The sequence below is a fragment of the Anomaloglossus baeobatrachus genome, chromosome 1 (assembly GCF_048569485.1).
Source record: "Anomaloglossus baeobatrachus isolate aAnoBae1 chromosome 1, aAnoBae1.hap1, whole genome shotgun sequence".
NCBI classification, from domain to species: Eukaryota; Metazoa; Chordata; class Amphibia; order Anura; family Aromobatidae; genus Anomaloglossus; species Anomaloglossus baeobatrachus.
This window is the reverse complement of record NC_134353.1, coordinates 634,418,090-634,439,443: the sequence shown is the minus strand read 5'-3', so window position 1 is coordinate 634,439,443 and position 21,354 is coordinate 634,418,090. Positions and strand designations below refer to the sequence as shown.

The window sequence follows — 21,354 nt, the reverse complement described above, 5'->3', positions numbered from 1 at the left end:
TTACAAATAAATAAAGTACCCCCGGCACTGAAGCTGATTGCGGTCAGATTTTTTTCTTTCATGGACTTAAAGCACCGGGCTTGTCTCATCTAATGGATGCGACTATTCCGGGTGGCTGGAGGTTGATATTTTTAAGCTAGACCTCCCCAGCTAGAGAATACCAGCCCTCAACTGTTGGGCTTCATCATGGCTGGGTATCAAAATTGGGGGCGACCACACATCGTTTTTTTGAATTACTTTAAATAAGAAAAAAAAAAAAACGTTGCATGCGGTTCCTCTTATTTTGATACACAGCCAAGCCACAACTGGAGGCTTCAGTCTGTAGCCATGGGCTTTATCTGTGCTGGGTATCAGAATACGGAGGGACCCTACGCCAGTTGTTTTATTTATTTATTTTTATACCACAATACTGACGGTAGATGCTAGAGTGTATGGACTCAGGTATGAAGATCATTTCAACACGCCCCTATCACATGATAGGGGCATGTTTAACACTAGAACTACTGAGGTAGTCATTTTGACTACTTTGCACCATGTATTTCTATATAGGTGTCACGAGTCCAGTAGTTCTAGTGTTAAAATGCACGAAATGCAGGAGAAAATGGAGTAAAAAATGCACATCAGTAAACAATGTTCAATAGAAAATTACAATTTTTTATTAATAACAATATTAAAATGAGAAACAACCAAGGTCTATATTTAACAGTAACATAAGCAAGGATGATTGACCTTAGGGAGATCAACATCCAGCACCACGGAGACACCATCACGTGTTTCTCAACGCAGTGATTCCAGAACAAGGCCCCCTGGGAAAATATGCAAAACAGGACTGCCGCGGAAACACCATCACATGTCTCAACGCTGGCAGGAAACTAGCCAGGTCTTTCACTGCGTTGAGAAACACGTGATGGTGTCTCCGTGGTGCTGGATGTTGATCTCCCTAAGGTCAATCATCCTTGCTTATGTAGTCTTTTACTAGGCATTGCTCCCACTAGCCAGTTTCCTACTCCACACTGATGAGGGGCAAATACCCCGAAACAGCTGTCTGTGGATGGATACCATGTTTTGGCATAGGCGGTTTCCTTGACTGGAGACTGCCCTTCCCATGGTTGTTCCTTCCCGGTGAAAGACCTGGCTAGTTTCCTGCCAGCGTTGAGACATGTGATGGTGTTTCCGCGGCAGTCCTGTTTTATATTTAACAGTAAATGATCCATATATAGCAATACATAGATAAGGCAAAGGACGCCAATAAAATAAACGGAACAAAAATACAGTCAGATGGTAATGACTTAAAACCACACAGAGAGTAGAAAGGGGACAATCTGATCAAAGGTCAAAATAATTATTGTAGGTACATCAAAACATTACAGCAGCGAACCTTAACTAGCATCATGGAGGTTCAAGCAAACGGACAATATGAACAAATAACCGTCTGTGACCTCTGAGGAAGCCATGTATTTGGTTATTTTTAAGAAGCGAAATGTACGTTAGGTCTCCTGTCTTCTTTTGCTCTGGATAACCTTTGTCCTCTGACTACCCAACACTGACTATATGGGTGATGTATATCTTATCATGGTCAACTATTTTTTGTACATTACGACATTTATATCTAATTGGTTAGTATGTACGGGGGTCTCTGCATTTACTTGGTCATATTTGATCACAGACTGTTATTTGGTACTGATAAAATGACAATAATAATTGGGAGTTAGTAGAGCTTATTGACCTTATAACAATGTAGTAGATGATTGTATTATACCTTAATCAGACATTCTAGTGTTTGGATTGTAGGAAATTTCTTACCAGGTTTATACTGTGGTTTTCTTTCTGCAGTATAAAATCGTGACAAATTCTGATTCCAACACTTGGTCACTTTTGCTCTAGCCAATCATTGTGAATGAATTCCACATATAGTATGTATAAATAGACCATCAATGAACAAGCAAAGTGCTGATTCTTCAGGCAAAATTATTTGATTTCTTGATGATCATTCTAAGCAGCACATTGTCCTGTGTAAATGATGACCGTCACAAATGTATTTATTATGCCTGCTTGTATAGCACTTTATAGAGACCATCATAACTATCCCTTTTGGGGCTCACAATGTAAGCTCCCCATCAATCTGTCTTTGGCGTGTGGGAGGAAACTGGAGAACACCGAGGAAACCCACGCAAACACAGGGAGAACATACAGACTCCTTGTATATGTTGTCCTTGGTAAGATTTGTACCCAGGGCCCCAGAGTTTCAAGGCTGCAGTGCCAACCACTGAGTCATTGTGCTGGTCAAAGAATGGTGACAGTCGCAGATGCGCACAGAATGATCTGTTATTGATTATTCTGTGTGCACTGGGAGCACGAGCAGCCTTTCCATCCAGGCTAATAAACGACCTAATGGTGGTCTATTAACTATGCAATTCAGCCAGTCCCAACGTTGTCTTTATTTCACAAAATCACACTTTTCTTCAAGATGTAACCAATTCCTGTTCCCAGGATTATTATGCTGGGTGACAATGTACGGTAGGCGGCCTAAGCGTGTTACCAGGGCCTGCAGTGTCTCTGGACTTGTCTCCTATCGAGCGCATCTGGAACGTCCTGAGTTGGAGATCGGAAAGGGAGCTGCTGCCTACAGAATCTCACTCAATATGAAAAAACATTTCTCAACCCACTATTAATAGCCTCATTGATATCCTGTCAAGTCGTATTGACCCCAAAAATGTAACTATCTAACGAGTAGTAGAATAAAACAAAAAATATCAATTTGCTATCTCTATGACCATGCTGATCTATAGAACAAAGTTACTAGGTCATTTGGGCAGCACTGTGAAAACAAAAGCCTAAAAACAGTGGAATTTGTTTTTTATATTTTTATTTTTTGTTTTCAGTACATTATATGGTGAAATCAATGTCAGCCACAACTGCACCTTGTTCCCCATTATATGGATGTCAACAGAAAAGTTTGACTCTGCAGAAGGATTGGGAAAAAGGAGTGCGTAAAAATGAGAGCAAAAAATTTAGATACTTAAAGGGGTTTTCCACTACTTGGACAAACCCTTCTAAATCCCCATGTGTTCACAAAAATTTTAAAAAAAGCCTATACTCTCCTTTCGGTGCTGACACAGTTACAGCGATGTCAGACCTTGCGATCCCGGGGCCCACATGACATTATCACACGTGACCAATGAACGCCGGAGTCCTTCTCCCGCCTTTGGACATTTAAGTAATTTACAGGAAGTGAGACAGCTTTTCAACCGCCGGAACTAGAGAAAAAAAAATTAAAACATTGTAGATACCCTAAAATATCAAATCAAAACATCATCTCGGGGCACATAAACAAGCCCTCACATAACCCCAGATCCCAAAAATGTAAACAGTAATGGCTCTCAGAATGTTGCAACACAAGCAAGAGAGAGTTTTTTTGGGGGGAAAAAACTTGGGTTTTTTTTTTCCTTATACTTATATTACACTATACTATACTATACTTATACACAATACTAAAACTATGCATGAAAGAAAGTTGTGAGGAAGCAGTCCAACGTTCCCCAATAAAAACGTCATTGTTACATATTCGGCGTGCTCAGGCTGAATTCCGCCAGAAAGATGAACATGAAAAATGCAAATTGTCAGCGCATCCAGAATTCAAGGCTAAAAATATCATTTATTTATTTAAACATGAGTTAAAAAAAAAAAGAAAAAGTGGAACAACAGAACATCAAACATTTGACGCGTTTCCATCGCAAAAAGGTGTCCTTAGTCATATTTTGAATCTTCATTTCTAAATGTGCCAACAATTTGCATTTTTCGAAAACTATACGTGTTTGGTATCTACGTAATCGTACTGACCTGGAGAATCCTACTGCTAGGACACGGTAAAATAAATGCTGTAAATTAAAATACAATTGCAGAATTTTCACCTTTTTCTTGCATATAATAAAATGGATGGTGTCATTCACAAGTACAACTCATCTCACACAAAAGAAAACAAGTGCTCATACTGCTATTTAGATGGAAAAATAAAAAAAGTTATGGCTATTGGAATAACGGGAGTAAAAAAACTAAAAGCACAAAACCCCAAAAATTGCCCAGGGTTAAATTTACGTAGCACAACTCCTAGAAGCCGGCAACTCTGGATTCGAAGGGACGCTGAAAGGGGAGTTTGCCAGCTGTTTTTATTCTAAATGCATCCATGGCCCTTTTGATTCCTTTTTGAAATATTACATTTTGTGTTTGTGTCAATATTTTGATATTTCTGCTAATGTTGTAGTCCTAATTAACTGAACAGAAAACTTGCCTTTTTATCCATTGTTCACTTTGTTTAGAGCACAATCGCAGGGCATCTGGAGTGAGTGCTTCTTTCTATATCTGCTTTAGTGTTATTGCCATGTTTCTAGCTCTTTTATTGTCAGCTTTGTGACTGGCTTTATTGCTTTGTTCCTTAGCTGTTGTCAGATATTTCCCAGAAATTTCAGCCATCTGAACACTCCGGTAATTTATCAGACCACCAGCTCCATAAGAAGTCAACAAGTCTGAAACCAGAAGCTTAAAAACGCATAGAGGAACTGGAATAATCGGATCGGAGGCCGAAATAAATCTGGTGGGATGTGTTTGCAACCTGACAGTAGGAATAGAAAATGTTCCCTCAGGAATCCGTGACAATCATAGGAAAACATCATGAATATATTAAATAATACATCATCGAGACAGATGACACAACATACCGGAGCATTGCTTGGACTTGAATTATTTAGGTGTAATATTCCATTTCATAGGCCATCATAGGAAAGCTAATAAGAAAAGACGGTGGATGTTAAAGTTGTAAAATATTTATTCATAGAAACCACTATTTACAGTGATCAGTTAGGCTTTTAGGACAAATATTTGCTTGAGCATTTTCCCCTAAAATGTCATTCAGTGCCACAATATTATTCACGCCACCCCCAGGGCAAAATGATGGAAAGTGTGCATGCAAAGTTGAAAGTACAGCAGGTGGCTCAGTGTCTGTTGATGGTGCTACCCCTATCACAGTTAATGGGCAAGGAATGGCAGTGCAGAGTTCTGAGCAACTTCTGCATCTCATCTATCAACGAGTGGAGAAAGCAGTGGGACTAGCCGAAGCTGCCCTTAATGTAGCCAATGCAAACAGCAGCCTCCTCAGTGAACTCCAAGGCGAGGTCAGTAGTCTGAAGAGAGCGATTGAAAGACCAGAGGCCCCAAAGTCACCACCAGAAATCAGTGCCAGGTGTAAGTTATCAGAGGAGGAGGAGGAGGAGGAGGCTGAGGAAATTGGAGGAGTTCAGGTTGTCATAGAGGAACTGAGACAGCTGGGTGCAGCGTCTGCCTCATTACTTCCTGGACTTCACCCCCCGGTTCTGGAGAGGACGAGAGAAAATTGCTTACCTGCATGTCCGCCTAATGAAGCACCATCACTCCTAAGTCCTGTGCATATGCCAGTAAGTAAACTTATATATGCGCTCACACTTTACTAACCGCTATGTAATGGAAACCTACTGTTTCCTCATGTAAGTGATGTTAGCCATTGTGTTTATAATATTATTCATAATTATCATTTATGTTTTAAAGTACATCTGTTTCTAGGTTTCAGAATACAAACGGCATACAGTGAGGAAAATAATACAAAGAGGTTGTGTCCAGCTCACCTGCTTAGTAGGAGACCCAAATGCAGTGAATATTGCAAGGAAGGAAGGTCGGCAAATCCTGGTAGTACAAGGAAGGAAGGTTTTTTCCAGCAATTGATCCACGCAAAAAATGTTTTCTTAAAATCCAGTATTCTTTATTCAATGCATATTAAAAAGTCCATAGCATGGTCAGAAAGCCCATAAATGAGGACGTGTTTCGATCGACCTGATCTTCAATGCATATTAAAAAGTCCATAGCATGGTCAGAAAGCCCATAAATGAGGACGCGTTTCGATCGACCTGATCTTAAGATCAGGTCGATCGAAACGCGTCCTCATTTATGGGCTTTCTGACCATGCTATGGACTTTTTAATATGCATTGAATAAAGAATACTGGATTTTAAGAAAACATTTTTTGCGTGGATCAATTGCTGGAAAAAACCTAGTGAGGAAAATAAGTATTTGATACACTGCCGATTTTGCAAGTTTTCCCACCTACAAACAATGGAGAGGTCTGTTATTTTTATCGTGGGTACACTTCAACTGTGACTGATAGAATCCCCCCCAAAAAATTACAGAAAATCATATTGTAATTTTTAAATAATGAATTTGCATTTTATTGCATGAAATAAGTATTTGATCAGCTACCACCCAGCAAGATTTTTAGCTCTCACAGATCTGATATTTTATCTTTAAGACGCCTTACTACTCTGCACTCATTACCTCTATTAATAGCACTTGTTGGAACTCATTACTTGTATAAAAAACACTTGTCCACACACTCAATCACTCTCCACCATGGCCAAAGCACTGTCTAAGGACCCCAGGGACAAAATTGTAGACCTGCACAAGTTGGGATGGGCTGCAGGACAATAGTCAAGCAGCCTGGTGGGAAGGCAACAGTTGGTGCAATTATTAGAAAATGGAAGAAACACTAGATGACTTTAAATCTTACTCGGTCTGGAGCTCCAATCAAGATATCGCCTTGTGGTGTAAGGATGATTCTGAGAAAGATCAGGAATCCGCCCAAAACTACACTGGAGGGCCTGGTGTAACAATTATGTAGATACTCTGGAATCCGATAACGTGGAATATAACAAAACTGAGACAAGGGTTGGGTAAATACTCTATTAACAAATAATAAACACAGTGCAAATAACAACATAACAAAAGGCACTTACAAATTAAATGTAAGTGCAAACTGCACTACTATGTGAATAATATCCTGACAGCATATGCAGTATTGCGCACATAAAACAAGGGCTGAATGTCCAGAAGATATATGCATAGCAAACAAGTGGTGAAAGTCAGTTATTTGCAGCTGTGCTCACAGCACAAATGCATGAGAGTCCAGAAGTTATGTCCTGTATAGTATGCAGGAGTGCACATAGCAAACAAATAAGTGAATGTCAGAATCCAATGCAGGAGTGCGCATAGCACATGGTTACCAGTGTACTTTCAGAGCTGACAAAGTCCCGCACAAGTCCAGCACACAGCCCGTACAGAGAGTCCATGGTTAAGTACAGTGATAAACAGAGAATCTAGTTCTTACAGATCTAGGTAGTCCAGCAGTATAGAGCTGTTCTCCTAGAAGCCTTCAAGGGAGGGAACCACAGCCAGGATCAGGATAATGCACCATAGACTGCAGGCAGCTGAGCAGTAAGGAGGTGGAGCTCCGAACTAACAAGCGGCAGCAAGCCAGGAGAGATTCAGGAGCCAGCAGCACAACATACTTAAGCAAGGCATAAATCCCAGAACAGGACTTGAAAGCAGGGCAGACAGTAAGTCCAAGGGCAAGATGAAGTAACAGACTTAATCTTGGACGAGGACAAGAAAACACAAGTTCCATGGAAACCCTGGACCTTACACCTGGTCAATGACCTGAACAGAGCTGGGATTATACTTAACACACTACACCATCATGCATTAAAATCCTTCAGAGCATGACTACACCCTAAAGCATTAAAATCCTTCAGAGCATGCAAGGTCCCCGTGCTCAAGCCAGCACTTGTCCAGGCCCATTTGAAGTTCACCAATAACCATGATCCAGAGGAGGCATGGGAGAAGGTAATATGGTCAGATAAGACCAAAATAAAACTTTCTGGCATCAACTCCACTCGCTGTGATTGGAGGAAGAAGGATGAGTACAACCAAAAGAACATCGTCTCAACTGTGAATTACGGGGATGGAAACATACTTCAGAGGTGCTTTTCTGCAAAAGGGACATTATGACTGCACTGTATTGAAGGGAGGATGGATAGGGTTATGTATCACAAGATTTTGGCCAAAAATCTCCTTCCCTCAGTAAGAGCATTGAAGATGGGTCATGGCTGGGTCTTCAAGCATGACTATGACCCGAAACACACAGCCAGATCAACTAAGGAGTGGCCCTGTAAGAAGCATTTTAAGGTCCTGGAGTGGCCTAGCCAGTCTCCAGACCTGAACCCAATAGAAAATCTTTGGAGGGAGTTGAAACTCAATGTTGCCCAGTGACAGCCCCGAAACCTGAAAGATCTGGAGAAGATCTGTATGGAGGAGTGGGCCAAAATCCCTACTGTAGGGTGTGCAAACTTGGTCAAGAACTATAGGAAACGTCTCATGTCTGTGATAGCAAACAGAGATTTCTGTACCAAATATTAAGTTCTGTTTTTCTATTGTATCAAATACTTATTTCATGCAATAAAGAAAAATTAAGATGGTGTAAGATTACCCAAAATTTATGATAGAAATAGCAGGGGAATAATGATATGTGCTTGCCAAAAACTAAGTAACATAACGTTTATTAATGAATAACAATGAAAAGCACACTGACAAACAAATAAGCCTGTAATGAAACAGGCAGTGTCCTAAAGAGAATTCACATAGGAGAAATAACAAGGGGAAAAGAAACCATAATTACAGTTATCAATCAATAAGCTGTTATGTGGTAATAAACCTCCCAAAAGAATTCAGGGCGATGTATAGCTTAATTCGGGCAGGGTCCTCTCTCCTCCTATACCAGTTTGTTATGTACTGTTAATGATTGTTGTACGTATACCCTCTTTCACTGTAAAGTGCCATGGAATAAATGGCGCTATAAAAATAAATAATAATTCAAAGCACACAGAGAAAAACATGTTCATGAGTATAGCCTAAACAAACTCCCACTCGAAGCCTATTCCCTGGATAAAGACTGTAGGCTGGAACCAGAGGCGTATCTAGGGGGGGGGCTGGCGGGGCATCTGCCCCGGGCGCAGCTGTGAGGGGGGCGCTGTCAGGCTCCCTGATGCAGCGCTCCGGGAGTCTCCCCGGCGGCTGTGTTTTACCGCCCTCCATAGTGGGAGCCACTATTCTGAGTCCAGGAGTCAAGCTGACAGCTGGAGTCAGAGAAAGTGTGGCGCGCGGCTCCCTGTGATCATTTGCATGGCCGGCAGTAGCTTTGTGCGACCTGTGCAGTGACACAGGGCGCCGGTCGGGAGACATCACTGAGGGGGGGATATCCCCCTGCCTCTAGCTCCTGCACATCTCCTGTCAGATTACAGCGTGGTGGGGGAGGGGCCCGCACGGCAGTGCTGTATACTGCCATGTGCTCAGCCTGTCACCCTCCCGTCCTGTGCACTTAGGCCTGTGTGCTCGGCTCTAGCACCTCAGAGGAGACAAGAGGAGAATCAAGCCAGCGCTGATTGGCCACACATTAACCCCTTAGTGTCAATATTACAGGAGGAGGGCGTTAGTCAGGAAATTGTGTTGCACCTGAGCTTACAGAGGCAACTAAGCAGCAGGTATTTATATCTGAGCTAAGTGTGTATGTCTGTCTAATATACAGTATATCACCATATATCTGATGTATTAGTGACTTTAATGTTCAGGGTGTCAGTACTGTATACGGGCAGTCAGTGCTGTATACGGGCCGTTAGTGCTGTATACAGAATGTGACTGCTGTGTATGGCTTGTGTGAGTGCTGTATACGGCGTGTGTGAATGCTGTATACAGGGTGTGAGTGCTGTGTACGGCGCGTGTGAATGCTGTATACCGGTTGTGAGTGCTGCATAAAGGGTGAGTGCTGTATACAGCGTGTCGCATGTGTGAGTGCTGTGTAAGGCATGTGCGTGCTCTATACGGTATGTGAGTGCTGTGTACAGGGTGTGAGTGCTGTGTACGGCGTGTCGCATGTGTGAGTGCTGTGTACGGCATACAGTATGTCCAATGAATGTGTACTGTATATGGCCAGTGTGTGCCGTGTGCAGTGTACAATATGACCAGTGTGTCAAGACTGTGTTCAGTATATGCCCCTTGTGTGAGTACAATGTGTTGTATACGGCCACTGTGCCATGGCTGTGTGCGGTATACGGCCACTGTGCCATGGCTGTGTGCGGTATACGGCCTCTGTGCCATGGCTGTGTGCGGTATACGGCCACTGTGCCTTGGCTGTGTGCGGTATACGGCCACTGTGCCATGGCTGTGTGCGGTATACGGCCACTGTGCCATGGCTGTGTGCGGTATACGGCCACTGTGCCATGGCTGTGTGCGGTATACGGCCACTGTGCCATGGCTGTGTGCGGTATACGGCCACTGTGCCATGGCTGTGTGCGGTATACGGCCACTGTGCCATGGCTGTGTGCGGTATACGGCCACTGTGCCATGGCTGTGTGCGGTATACGGCCACTGTGCCATGGCTGTGTGCGGTATACGGCCACTGTGCCATGGCTGTGTGCGGTATACGGCCACTGTGCCATGGCTGTGTGCGGTATACGGCCAGTGTGCCATGGCTGTGTGCGGTATACGGCCAGTGTGCCATGGCTGTGTGCGGTATACGGCCACTGTGCCATGGCTGTGTGCGGTATACGGCCAGTGTGCCATGGCTGTGTGCGGTATACGGCCAGTGTGCCATGGCTGTGTGCGGTATACGGCCAGTGTGTCATGGCTGTGTGCGGTATACGGCCAGTGTGTCATGGCTGTGTGCGGTATACGGCCAGTGTGTCATGGCTGTGTGCGGTATATGGCCAGTGTGTCATGGCTGTGTGCGGTATACGGTCAGTGTATCATGGCTGTGCGCGTTATACGGCCAGTGTGTCATGGCTGTGTGCAGTATACGGTCAGTGTGTCATGGCTGTGTGCGGTATATGGCCAGTGTGTCTGGTCGTGATCCGGCACCTGGCACTCTCACCAATTGGCTGTTTTTAAAGGGAACCTGTCAGGTGCAATATGCACCCAGAAACATGAGCAGTTCTGGGTGCATATTGCTAATCCCTGTCTAACTGGCCCTGTATACACTAGTATAGATAAAGAGATCTTTAGAAAAAGTATTTCTAAAGATCTGTTATCATAAGTTAATGAGTGAGGGGACTAGTCCCAAGGGCGTTACTTCTCTTGCTAGTCAGCCCCATTAGCATGTTAATACGCCCCTGTGGGCCTCTGTGTGTGTGTGCTAACATGCTAATGAATACGTGGCATCAGAGGATTATGTCACTCACCTCTCCGCTGCTGTCGCCTGACGCTGGATTTCGGCTCAGTGCACATGACCTCGGAGTTTCAGTCATGTGCACTACTTCAGTTTGAAGCCAGGACGCGTACACCCAGCTTCATAGTGCACATGACGGAAACTCCGGGGTCATGTGCACTGAGCCGAAATCCAGGGGTTGTGATAAAGATACGACTGTCACCCCCCCCTCCTATATCCTAGATGGACATTTTGAATAATTAACCATAGGATACATTCTATGTGTATAGCTGTTCTTCTGGCCTTATTTTTATAGGGGCATGTTCTCACTCATACATGGTTCCAGCCTACAGTCTTTATCCAGGGAATAGGCTTTGAGTGGGATGGTCTGTTTAGGCTATACTCCTGAACATATTTTTCTCTGTTCTTTGAATTAAGCTATATCTCCCCCTGAATTCTTTTGGGAGGTTTATGACTGAATAATAAGTTTATTGACTGATGACTGTAATTGGGGTTTCTTTTCCCCTGGTTATTTCTCCCATGTGAATTCTCTTTAGGACACTGCCTGTTTCATTACAGGCTTATTTGTTTGTTTGTCAGTGTTCTTTTTATTGTTATTCCTTAATAAAAGTTATATTTTACTTAGTTTTTGGCACGCACATATCAGTATTGCCGTGTTATTTCTTTCATGCAATAAAATGCAAATTAATTATTTAAAAAAAATCATACAATGTGATTTTTCTTTTTTTTTCTATTGGGGGGGGGGGAATTCTGTCACAGTGTATCTACAATAAAAATTAAAGACCTCTCCATTCTTTGTAGGTAGGAAAACTTAAATCAGCGATGTATCATTCATTTTCTCCACTGTACATTTTTAAAGCACACCTGTCACAAAGGTTTTCCCAATTTAAACTAAAGCCACCACTTTTCAAGAGCACCTGACAGCATAATTTTGTAATGTAAAGTTAAAACATTGCTGTAATGGAGCTGTAATACTTTATAGTTGTTTTTTTAAATCACCATTTGAAGTTTTGTGCACATTAGATTTCGGTGCACAGGGGCCAGACTGTACACTGGGTCTTATCCTCCCTGTCTGTGATTTCCCAACCCATCCGCTGCCTCTCGTCTGAATGATCTGTCTCCTCTATTTGATGCCTCAGCAATGACTTGTCATTCACATACCAGAGGCAGGCGAAGATGTCAGGGAATCGCAGACAGAAGGCAGCGGAGCAGTTGGGGAATCGCAGACAGGGAGGCGAATACCCAGTGTTCACACTCCAGCCCCTGTGCACAAAAATCTAACTAGCAGAAAACTTCAAATGGTGATTAAAGAACCACAAAAACGGATTTCTTCACTAAAGGTATAAATATAATCCGTACTTCAGCTCCATTACACCAATGTCTTTACTTTACTTTACATTACAAAATCGGGCTGACATTCTTTAACTGGTTTGTTACCACATCCCATCTGTTTGTATATAAGCCCCCAACTCCCACCGCTCATCACAAAATATACCTTTCAGAAGTATCTAGTACCGTATGCTAAGCTGAACAATCTCATCCCATGGTCATTGGAGATCTATGCTTCCTTTACTGGCAGATTTGCCATCGTCCTGCCTTGATTCATGTGGGTGAGGAGTCCTACATCAGCCATATTTGGCTACAAATCTTTTGGCTGCACAGTTGAAATATGGATGCACTTTGCACCCTATGAAGGATAGAACAAATTCCTCTAATGCCCCAGCATATCAGGATGTGAAGTCGGCGCATGCACATTACATTGCTCTTCTCTACAAAAGACGGAGAAGAGCAAAGGGCTCAGACTCCAGATTTACAGGGATATGTGGGTGACATAAAGCATCTAATCCATGTCAAACAAGGCAGAATGACTGCTATTCTACCAGGGGAGGAGGCACACACCACCAATGCCCATTACACCAGACGGTGTTGATTAGCATATGGTGCGGGAGACTTATACACAGCATTTTTTGTAATATGTAGAGATAGTTTGGGCCTTGTATACAGGTTAATGTTTTATTCTAATAGACTAGTAAAGGTGGTGTTTTTATTTTATATTTGTGAAAAAACCCGGTGACAGGTTTCCTTTAAAGTAGAGCTCTTTGACCTGTGTAGGCTAGTGTACTTACTTTGAAAATCCGTGTCAGAAAAACTTTAAAAGGGTATTCCCATCCTTAAGTTCCTATCCCATTATGTAGTAGGTGTAAAAATTATTATCAAACTCCTCCAATTAGAAATGTAGTAGCTGTATCATGAGAGCTATATGTCTCTTACCTCATGTGCAGGGCATTTTAGGTTAATTATCCATAGTTACGACCATGAGGAACTAACTGTCACTATATGAGTGGACGTAACTGGATACCTAAGCTGCAATGCCCTGCACATGAAGATACATGGCTATATCAGAAGAACTATACTACATTTCTAATTGGAGGTATTTGCTATTATTACACCTACAACATATTGGCATAGGATCTTAAAGATGGGAATACCCTTAAGTCTTAGGGTACCGTCACACTTTAGCGACGCTCCAGCGATCCCACCAGCGATCTGACCTGGTCAGGATCGCTGGTGCGTCGCAACATGGTCGCTGGTGAGCTGTCAATCAGGCAGATCTCACCAGTGACCAGCCCCCAGCCAGCAGCGACGCTTGGAAGCGATGCGGCGCTTGGTAACTAAGGTAAATATCGGGTAACCAAGCAAAGCACTTTGCTTGGTTACCCGATATTTACCTTGGTTACCAGCGCACACTGCTTAGCGCTGGCTCCCTGCACTCCTAGCCAGAGTACACATCGGGTTAATAAGCAAACCGCTTTGCTTCTTTACCCCATGTGTACTCCGGCTACGTGTGCAGGGAGCCGGCACTGGCAGCCTGAGAATGGCGTACGCTAGTAACCAAGGTAAATATCGGGTAACTAAGCAAAGGGCTTCGCTTGGTTACTCGATATTTACCTTGGTTACAGCTTACCGCAGGCTGCCAGAAGCCGGCTCCCTGCTGCCTGCACATTCAGATTGTTGCTATCTCGCTGTCACACACAGCGATGTGTGCGTCACAGCGGGAGAGCAACGTCCAAAAAAATGAACCAGCACTGTGTGTAACGAGCAGCGATCTCACAGCTGGGGCCAGATCGCTGCTCAGTGTCACACACAGCGAGATCGCTAATGAGGTCACTGGTGCGTCACAAAAACCGTGACTCAGCAGCGATCTCGATAGCGATCTCGCTATGTGTGAAGCACCCCTTATAGTCGATCAGCACTTTGTTAGTAAAGATGAACTCATAAAATGCTAATTTTAATATCAAACAAAAAGAGATTTAGGATTATATAGCCATTTTGACACATTTTAAAAGTAAGTACACCAGGCTTATCAGGGCTAAGGCTATGTGCGCACTTACCGGATTTTTCGCGGATTTTGCCGCGGATTTGCTGCATGTTTCGCTGCAGAAAATGTTCATAACATCTCTGCAGTGAATCACCAGCAAATCCTATGGAGAAAAAAAATCCTGTGCGCACTGGGCGGAATTTGACAGCTGCATGTTTTGCTGCGGGAATCCCGCAGCAAAAACAAGTGCATGTCACTTCTTTTCCGCACAGCGCTGCGGGATTTTACTCCATTGACTCAATGTTAATCAAGAAATCCCGCAGGGAATAACGCAGGCAGCAAATTCTGTGCGGTTCACTGCGTTTTCCTGCGTTATTCCCTGCGGTATTTTGCGGTTTACCTCCGGTAATGTGCATCACTTGCTTGCGGTTTTGCAGGGAAGTGATGTCATTACAGGAAGAGGAAGCCGTGCAGAGAGTAAACACACACATCACACTCACAGACATCACAGACACATAGATCACATAGACACAGACACATAGAACACACATAGAAAGAAAACGGAAATATAGAAAAAAAAAAAGAACGTGGGCTCCGCTGCATATTTACCGTCCAGCCGAGGTAAGCACACAGCGGCGGCCCGGTATTCTCAGGCTGGGGAGGGAGAGGGGCAGGGTAATGTCCCCCGCCTCACTCCCCCTCCGGCAGCCGAGAATATCAGCCGCAGCTGCCCCGGCACTGTCGCATGCAATATGCGACAATACCGGCGTGTCCTCGGCTCTTCTTGCCACCGTGTAGCAGTGGTGGCAAGGTAATACAAGGGGTTAATGGTGATGGGGGACCACCGCCATTAACCCCAGGCTTGATCATGGCAGCGTCTATGTGACAGCTGACATGATCAACCCGTAAGTAAAGTGAAAAAAAACACACCGAAAAATCCTTTATTTTAAATAAAACAAACAAGCCTCGTTCACCATTTTATTAACCCCCCCAAACAAAGCTCCGGCGTAATCCAGGTCCGACGTCCAGCGCTGCTTCCATCCAGCCGCGACTAACACACAGGCTGAATGCAGCAGAGGTAATTACCGGTCATTTCCCACGGCCGGTAATGTGAACTCACTGCCGACCGTGGGAAATGCAGCGATCTGTCCTCTATCTATCCCTCTATCTATTCTTCTGTCTATCTACTCTCAGAATTAAATGTTTTTGTTTTTTTTTTTCTTCAATGTGCTTTATTGCATTAAATGCAATAAAGCACATCCCAACCCGCACGCGGCAAAACCGCGGCAATACCGCGAATAATACCGCGGTAAAACCGCAGCAAACCGCGGCAAACCGCATGCGGTTTTCGGGTGCGGTTTCCCGCGGTTTTTTACCGCAGGTGCGGTAATCTTTGAGGGCATGCGGAATTTTCTCAAGAAAATTCCACTTTTCAGTGCGCACAGAGCCTAAGGGATCCTAGTGATAGACCTGCTTTCATTATTATAAACTATTGACCAGTAAATCCTAATAAAATGTGCCGCTCCCTAATCTGCTACTACAGCCGCAGTTACTCCTGGGATGTCTTGTGGAAATGCAATTCTCGCAGCCCATCAATAAGCTGCAGGCCGTTTTCCCACCTGTATACCCTCCTCCTAGGCTCTTGTAAGCATGCCATCACTGTCATATTGTTCTTGTGTGTAGCAGGTATCATTCCTGTGTATAAGGAAACTATGGCTAAAGTAAGACAATGACCGGTGGCAAAGCCAAGAAATTGCAACCAGTCATTTCTAACTGCGTGAGGCCGGATGCATCTGAACATAGACATGGCCGCCTTTTTTGCCCAGACATTGAGTGACTGCCATAGGATCCAGCTGTTTTCCCGTACCCTGGCATTCTTCTGGCCCTGCACTCAGCTCCAGGCCATGATTATGTGTGCAGAAGATATCCGCTCACAGTCTGTTTGTGCTCGGTCTCCATTCTATTGCACTCCAGTGGGAGACACAGTCTGTCACTTTTAATAGGGACAGCTTCTGTTTGCAGCAATCCTGGCAGGTGTGTCATCCTTTTACCATCTGTTGTGTACATGCTGAGAGCCTGGGTTTCTTCCCTGCCAGCCACCTCTTGTATTACAGCACTTTCCTAACTGAATTCCATGTTTTGTGCATTACCCATTTTCTAGGCATACATGCATACTTTTTATTTTTATAGGTCATTGATGACTTTCTAAACTCCGAGTCCCCTGCCCAGAGGATTTTAACTTCCAGCTTTGTGAAGCAGCTGACAGACACTCGTCCTCATAGGGACCCAGTGGAAAACCTGAATGAGCCAATTCCTCCGATTGTGAAATCAAGTCATTCCCATATGTTAATACAGAAAGACAGCTCCCTTAGTCCAGGAGGGTTGCTTGTAGCAGAAACGTCACCTGAATCAGCAGAGATGAGGCCAAGTTCACCACCGTATTTTGCAAATTTCTATAGTGGCTCAAGCAGTCGACAGCGTAGCAATGGCCAGAAATGTTCTCGTCGAAAACGAGACCTTGTACTGTCGGTGAGTGTTACATAATTTGTGAGAGGTGCGATTACCCCCAGATGAGGGCATGCAGCAGATATATAACACACCAACATACACAGATATTCAATTGTACATCTCAATACAGACACGTTCATGCACAAATACAAGTTAAACTCAATTCCATTATTCCAGCACCTGATAATACAGAAATTCGGACAATAGGCCATAAAACAAAAGAATTGTTGAAGTAACAGGAAAACTGGAAAATTACCTGATAGTCCATCATACCTTGTAGGAGTATAGCCTATATTATGTATAATTAGTTTTAGGACATGGAGAACATCAATGTTAGCAGGTCCATACAATGTCCCTATGGGTAGTGGGCCTCATTCTGGCATACAGAGGTACAGTAAGGGTCCATTTCAGGTTATAGGAGCAAGAACATGTCACATTGCTGTTGTAATAGAAGGCTCACCCCAAGATTTCTGATGCTGCAGTGTTGAGCAAGGGATTGTTTCTGCCAGAACGTGTGGTATGAAGAATGAAGAGAGTCCAGTCTTATTTAAATCTTCTTTGACCATGATAACGTGCTTTTACATGGTAAACGTGTTGAAGGATGCCTCCACTATTTTAGCAATGGTTTATTTGTGATCTAAATTTTGTACTCCATAAAGAAGACTGCACCCGTCAAGCTAGACTCTCTTCATTCTTTCATATTGCTGTTATGGAGAACAGCACTCTGCCATAAGTGTCAGGTGGGGAACCATACCCCACTGCCAAGTCCCCCAATTTTTGCAGTGGTAGGTGTGTATTTCATCAATCTAACTTTTTTACACTTCCAGTATTACAGAATATCTGATAGTCCTGGTACCCCTGTTGTCCATGTTTTTAGTATGGTGGTATCTATACAAACTGCAAATTGCAGCAGAGCACAATCTGCAAATGTGTATCAGGATACATTAATGTATATACTGTAGTATTGCCATTCTTCAAAATCCTACACCACTCAGGCTTTGGTTTAGACTGAAAATCTAGGTTGGGACGAGTTGTATTTCCCACAGATCAGATGTCTTGTTTTGCACTGAAGAGGGGCAATACCCCAAAAAACATGCTTGAAAATAGAAACTCTGTTTTCGCTTTTATCTTAAGTCACTGATTAACACATTACATACACACACACACACACACACACACACATATATAATATATATTGTACATTATAACGTCTCACAAGAAGACAATTTCAGAACTGATTCCTTCTGCTAATTATGTTTTTGTGATTTCAGAAACTGGTCCATAATATTCACAATCACATCTCTAACAACAAGCGCTTCAATGGCTCAGAGAGGTAAGTGTGCTGCTTGTGCCATTTCATCATTATTACTGGCATTCTTCACTTTATCATGATCTGTTTACCTGGTCTGACGTGTAATCACAGCATCAAGTCTTCCTGGAATATCTCTGTATTAAAGTTTTTGGTGGAGAAGCTGAAGCAAGAGCTTGTATCCAGTGCCCATCGGTATACAGACAAAGAGCTGAAAGGTAATGGGGTAGATCAAAAATATGATAATGCTTAAAGAGGATGTCTCAAATCTGGATGTTATCCCTATCCATGGGCTAGGGGATAACTTCCTGAGTACTGGGGCTCTGAAGACCCCGTGTGAAGGGACCAGTGGGAGATCATGCATACCTCCGCTCCATCCTTTCTGTATCAAAAACACCTGAGATGGCTAAGCGTTGAGCTCAGCTTTTCTTAGGCACTCACATTATAAATGAAGGGGATGGGTGTATTGACCACGGCACCATACACATGAGGCTCTGAAAAGCCCCAGTTCTCAGGATCAGTGGGCAACCCAGCAGTCTGACCCCCAGCGATAAGTAAGTAATCGTCTATCATATGGTTAAGGAATTACTTAACTTGAGACAACCCCTCACAGTATTTTCTGGTGACTCATGAAAAACTGCATAAAAACTAGACATGACCAGGCTATGTGAATAATTCTTTATAGACCCGATCTTAACCAGAGTTATTATTAATATTATTTATTATAGCCCTATTTATTCCATGGCGCTTTACATGTGAGCTCTGCTGGCTTCAGCATGGAAACTACCAGTCTGATGTGATATAACCGAGCCTTAGCTTTTCCTACATTTGAACATGACAGACTGTAAATCGCTAGTGACTTTTTTTAGAATGAGGTTGAATGTAAATTGTGTGTCTGATTCTTATGAAAATGTTGTTCATTAGGTGTAACAAATCTCAGATTGCACTCCAAAACTTGACTACTTGGAGTATCTTTGTAAAGGCCCTAAACACCTTGGATAAAAGTCAGCTGAAATCGCAGATCAACCATATAATGTGTACATGTACTTCTCAAGTATTCCCCAGATTATCAGGGGGTACATGAGTATCAGGTAGTTGCAATTCAATTGCCAAATAATTTGTTCAGCAAAGAAATAAGCCACTGTGAGATAAGCGTCTCTCGTAGAAAACGTATCTCTTGGCCGAGGTGAGCATTCCGGTGTATGGGTGAGTCAGGAGAGATAACTGCTAGCCAAGCAATAGTTAGCTGACCGTGATCTAATATGTATAACCAGCTTAGCTATCCACAATCAGTAGCACTGCAATAAGTTTCCATAGCCCACTTCAATGTACCAGCATGGCAAAAACAAACCTCATAGATTTTATTCTCACCCCAAATGTATATACATTGATGATGCACAACTGAGGTCTGATACCCTCTACCTTTTTAAAAGTAGAATCGGAACCAAGACTACTACTATCATTTTCCAAAGAACCACAATTGGGGGAGCTGAACTCAGCCTATGGCAAACCACTTTTTTTTTTGGCATTAATTGTAATAACTCTTCAAGGCATACTGAGAGATTTCCGCTCAAAGTTCTGGAAAACTGTAAAGGCAGCTCCATACACTGTGTAGGTTCATTCTATATTCAGGCTGAGATACGGTTCAGTTATCTGATGGGTACCCAACTTTCTAAGACCTTCTTATCCTACTTTAGGTGCCTGTGTTGCCTACTTTCTGACAAAGCGAAGGGAGTACCGAAACTCAATGAATCCTTTCAAAAGTCTGAGAGAAAAGGAAGAAAAGAAGTTGAGAAGTCGCAGATACAGGGTGAGGACATGTAGCGAGATGAGCAGCGTTCTCACTCTCCATGCCTTGGTTTTCTATGAATACCATAAAATTATTTGCAGTTAAAAGGAGGTATGAATTATGAATCAGTTAACGGGATTGTCCATTCTTCTGATAAGTCTGCAGTCACTCTGTGTGACGTCAGAATCCTTATGGGGTGCACACGACATGCTGTCTGGATTCTTCAGTATTGACTTTGAGAGCAATGTGACTGTATGTACGTGATTCACATACAGTACATGCAGTCACGTGCCATTCATTATGAACAATTTTGTTGCTTTATTTGTTTATGCTCAGTGCAGTATTTGTGCTGATTTTTAGGAGCAGTCTTACTTTGCAGCATATACCACATTAGACCTATGGTTTAGATTTCTATATTTTCTATATATTAACTTGTAAATATGTCTCTGTACAGCTTTTTGCAAATCGATCCTGGGGTGTTCAGCAGTTTCCACCAGAAGAGCAAGCCCTGTGGGAGGGTGTGACAGAAGAGTTAATGTCGGATGAAGAGGACAGTCTGTCAGAGCCGGGTGTCTGGGTCGCCCGGCCGCCTCGCTTCCGAGCCCCAGATCTTTCCAGGCTCTGTTACAGCATTGACTCGCACTCTAAGCATGGCAATAAGACCAATCGTGTATATGGCTCTCTGTCTGATCGGTTACCTTCCACAGAGATCCAACTTCTGCCCCCGCATCTCTACAATCCAACCTGGGAAAGAGAAGCAGAAGAGGAGGAACCGACCAACGGAGGAAGAGCAAGAAAACCCTTTTGTCCTGACCTAAATGCTTTTATACAGATAAAGGTGGAAAAGGATGAATGAAGACTTTTTATAAACTTCAAATAAAGGACCTGAACTGTGTGACTGGGCAGATCTACATGTACAAGCATTGTATTTGTGTACAATGTGGATCCAGACACCCAAGATTCAAAATGAAGCCACATATGTCCATAATAAATTGTTGTTTTTTTTCTTTTTGCCATACTTATCTATTACATTATTGGGATAATTATAGCAAGTATTACAAGACATTTTATGTAATAGGGCTTTACATGTCAGCATCTCACAGTCTGTAAGGACATGCCACGGGTCTCCTGTCCTGAGCTAATAGCCTCGTACATGTCTATTATGTTGTTAGCTTGGGTTAGTATGGAAATATGAGCCATGAAATGCAGACATGTGAGCCCGGACAAATAATTGCAAAACGTCTTGTGCAGGGACAGGAAAGTAAAATTCCTTGTTCTTACTGTGGGGATTTGCTCATGGTAGCCAAAGACAGAGGATCAGAAAACAGTCTTTCACCAAATCCAGCAATTTATTTT

General features: G+C 43.1%; 1 protein-coding gene across 3 annotated transcripts in view; it reads left to right on the top strand.

Moving 5' to 3' along the window:
• C1H14orf93 (chromosome 1 C14orf93 homolog) overlaps nucleotides 1–21,010 on the top strand; it is a 25,754-nt gene extending 4,744 nt beyond the window's left edge. For 2 of the 3 annotated variants that reach the window (XM_075340993.1, XM_075340984.1), the window contains exons 2-7: nucleotides 4,437–5,447; nucleotides 16,583–16,921; nucleotides 18,172–18,233; nucleotides 18,324–18,427; nucleotides 19,907–20,019; nucleotides 20,453–21,010. In XM_075340993.1, coding sequence (XP_075197108.1) covers nucleotides 4,899–5,447; nucleotides 16,583–16,921; nucleotides 18,172–18,233; nucleotides 18,324–18,427; nucleotides 19,907–20,019; nucleotides 20,453–20,854 — 1,569 coding nt within the window. In that variant the 5' untranslated portion in view covers nucleotides 4,437–4,898 and the 3' untranslated portion in view covers nucleotides 20,855–21,010. The remainder of the gene's footprint in view (nucleotides 1–4,436; nucleotides 5,448–16,582; nucleotides 16,922–18,171; nucleotides 18,234–18,323; nucleotides 18,428–19,906; nucleotides 20,020–20,452) is intronic. The other variant, XM_075340975.1, reaches the window with a different exon arrangement.
• Nucleotides 21,011–21,354: the final 344 nt, after the last annotated feature.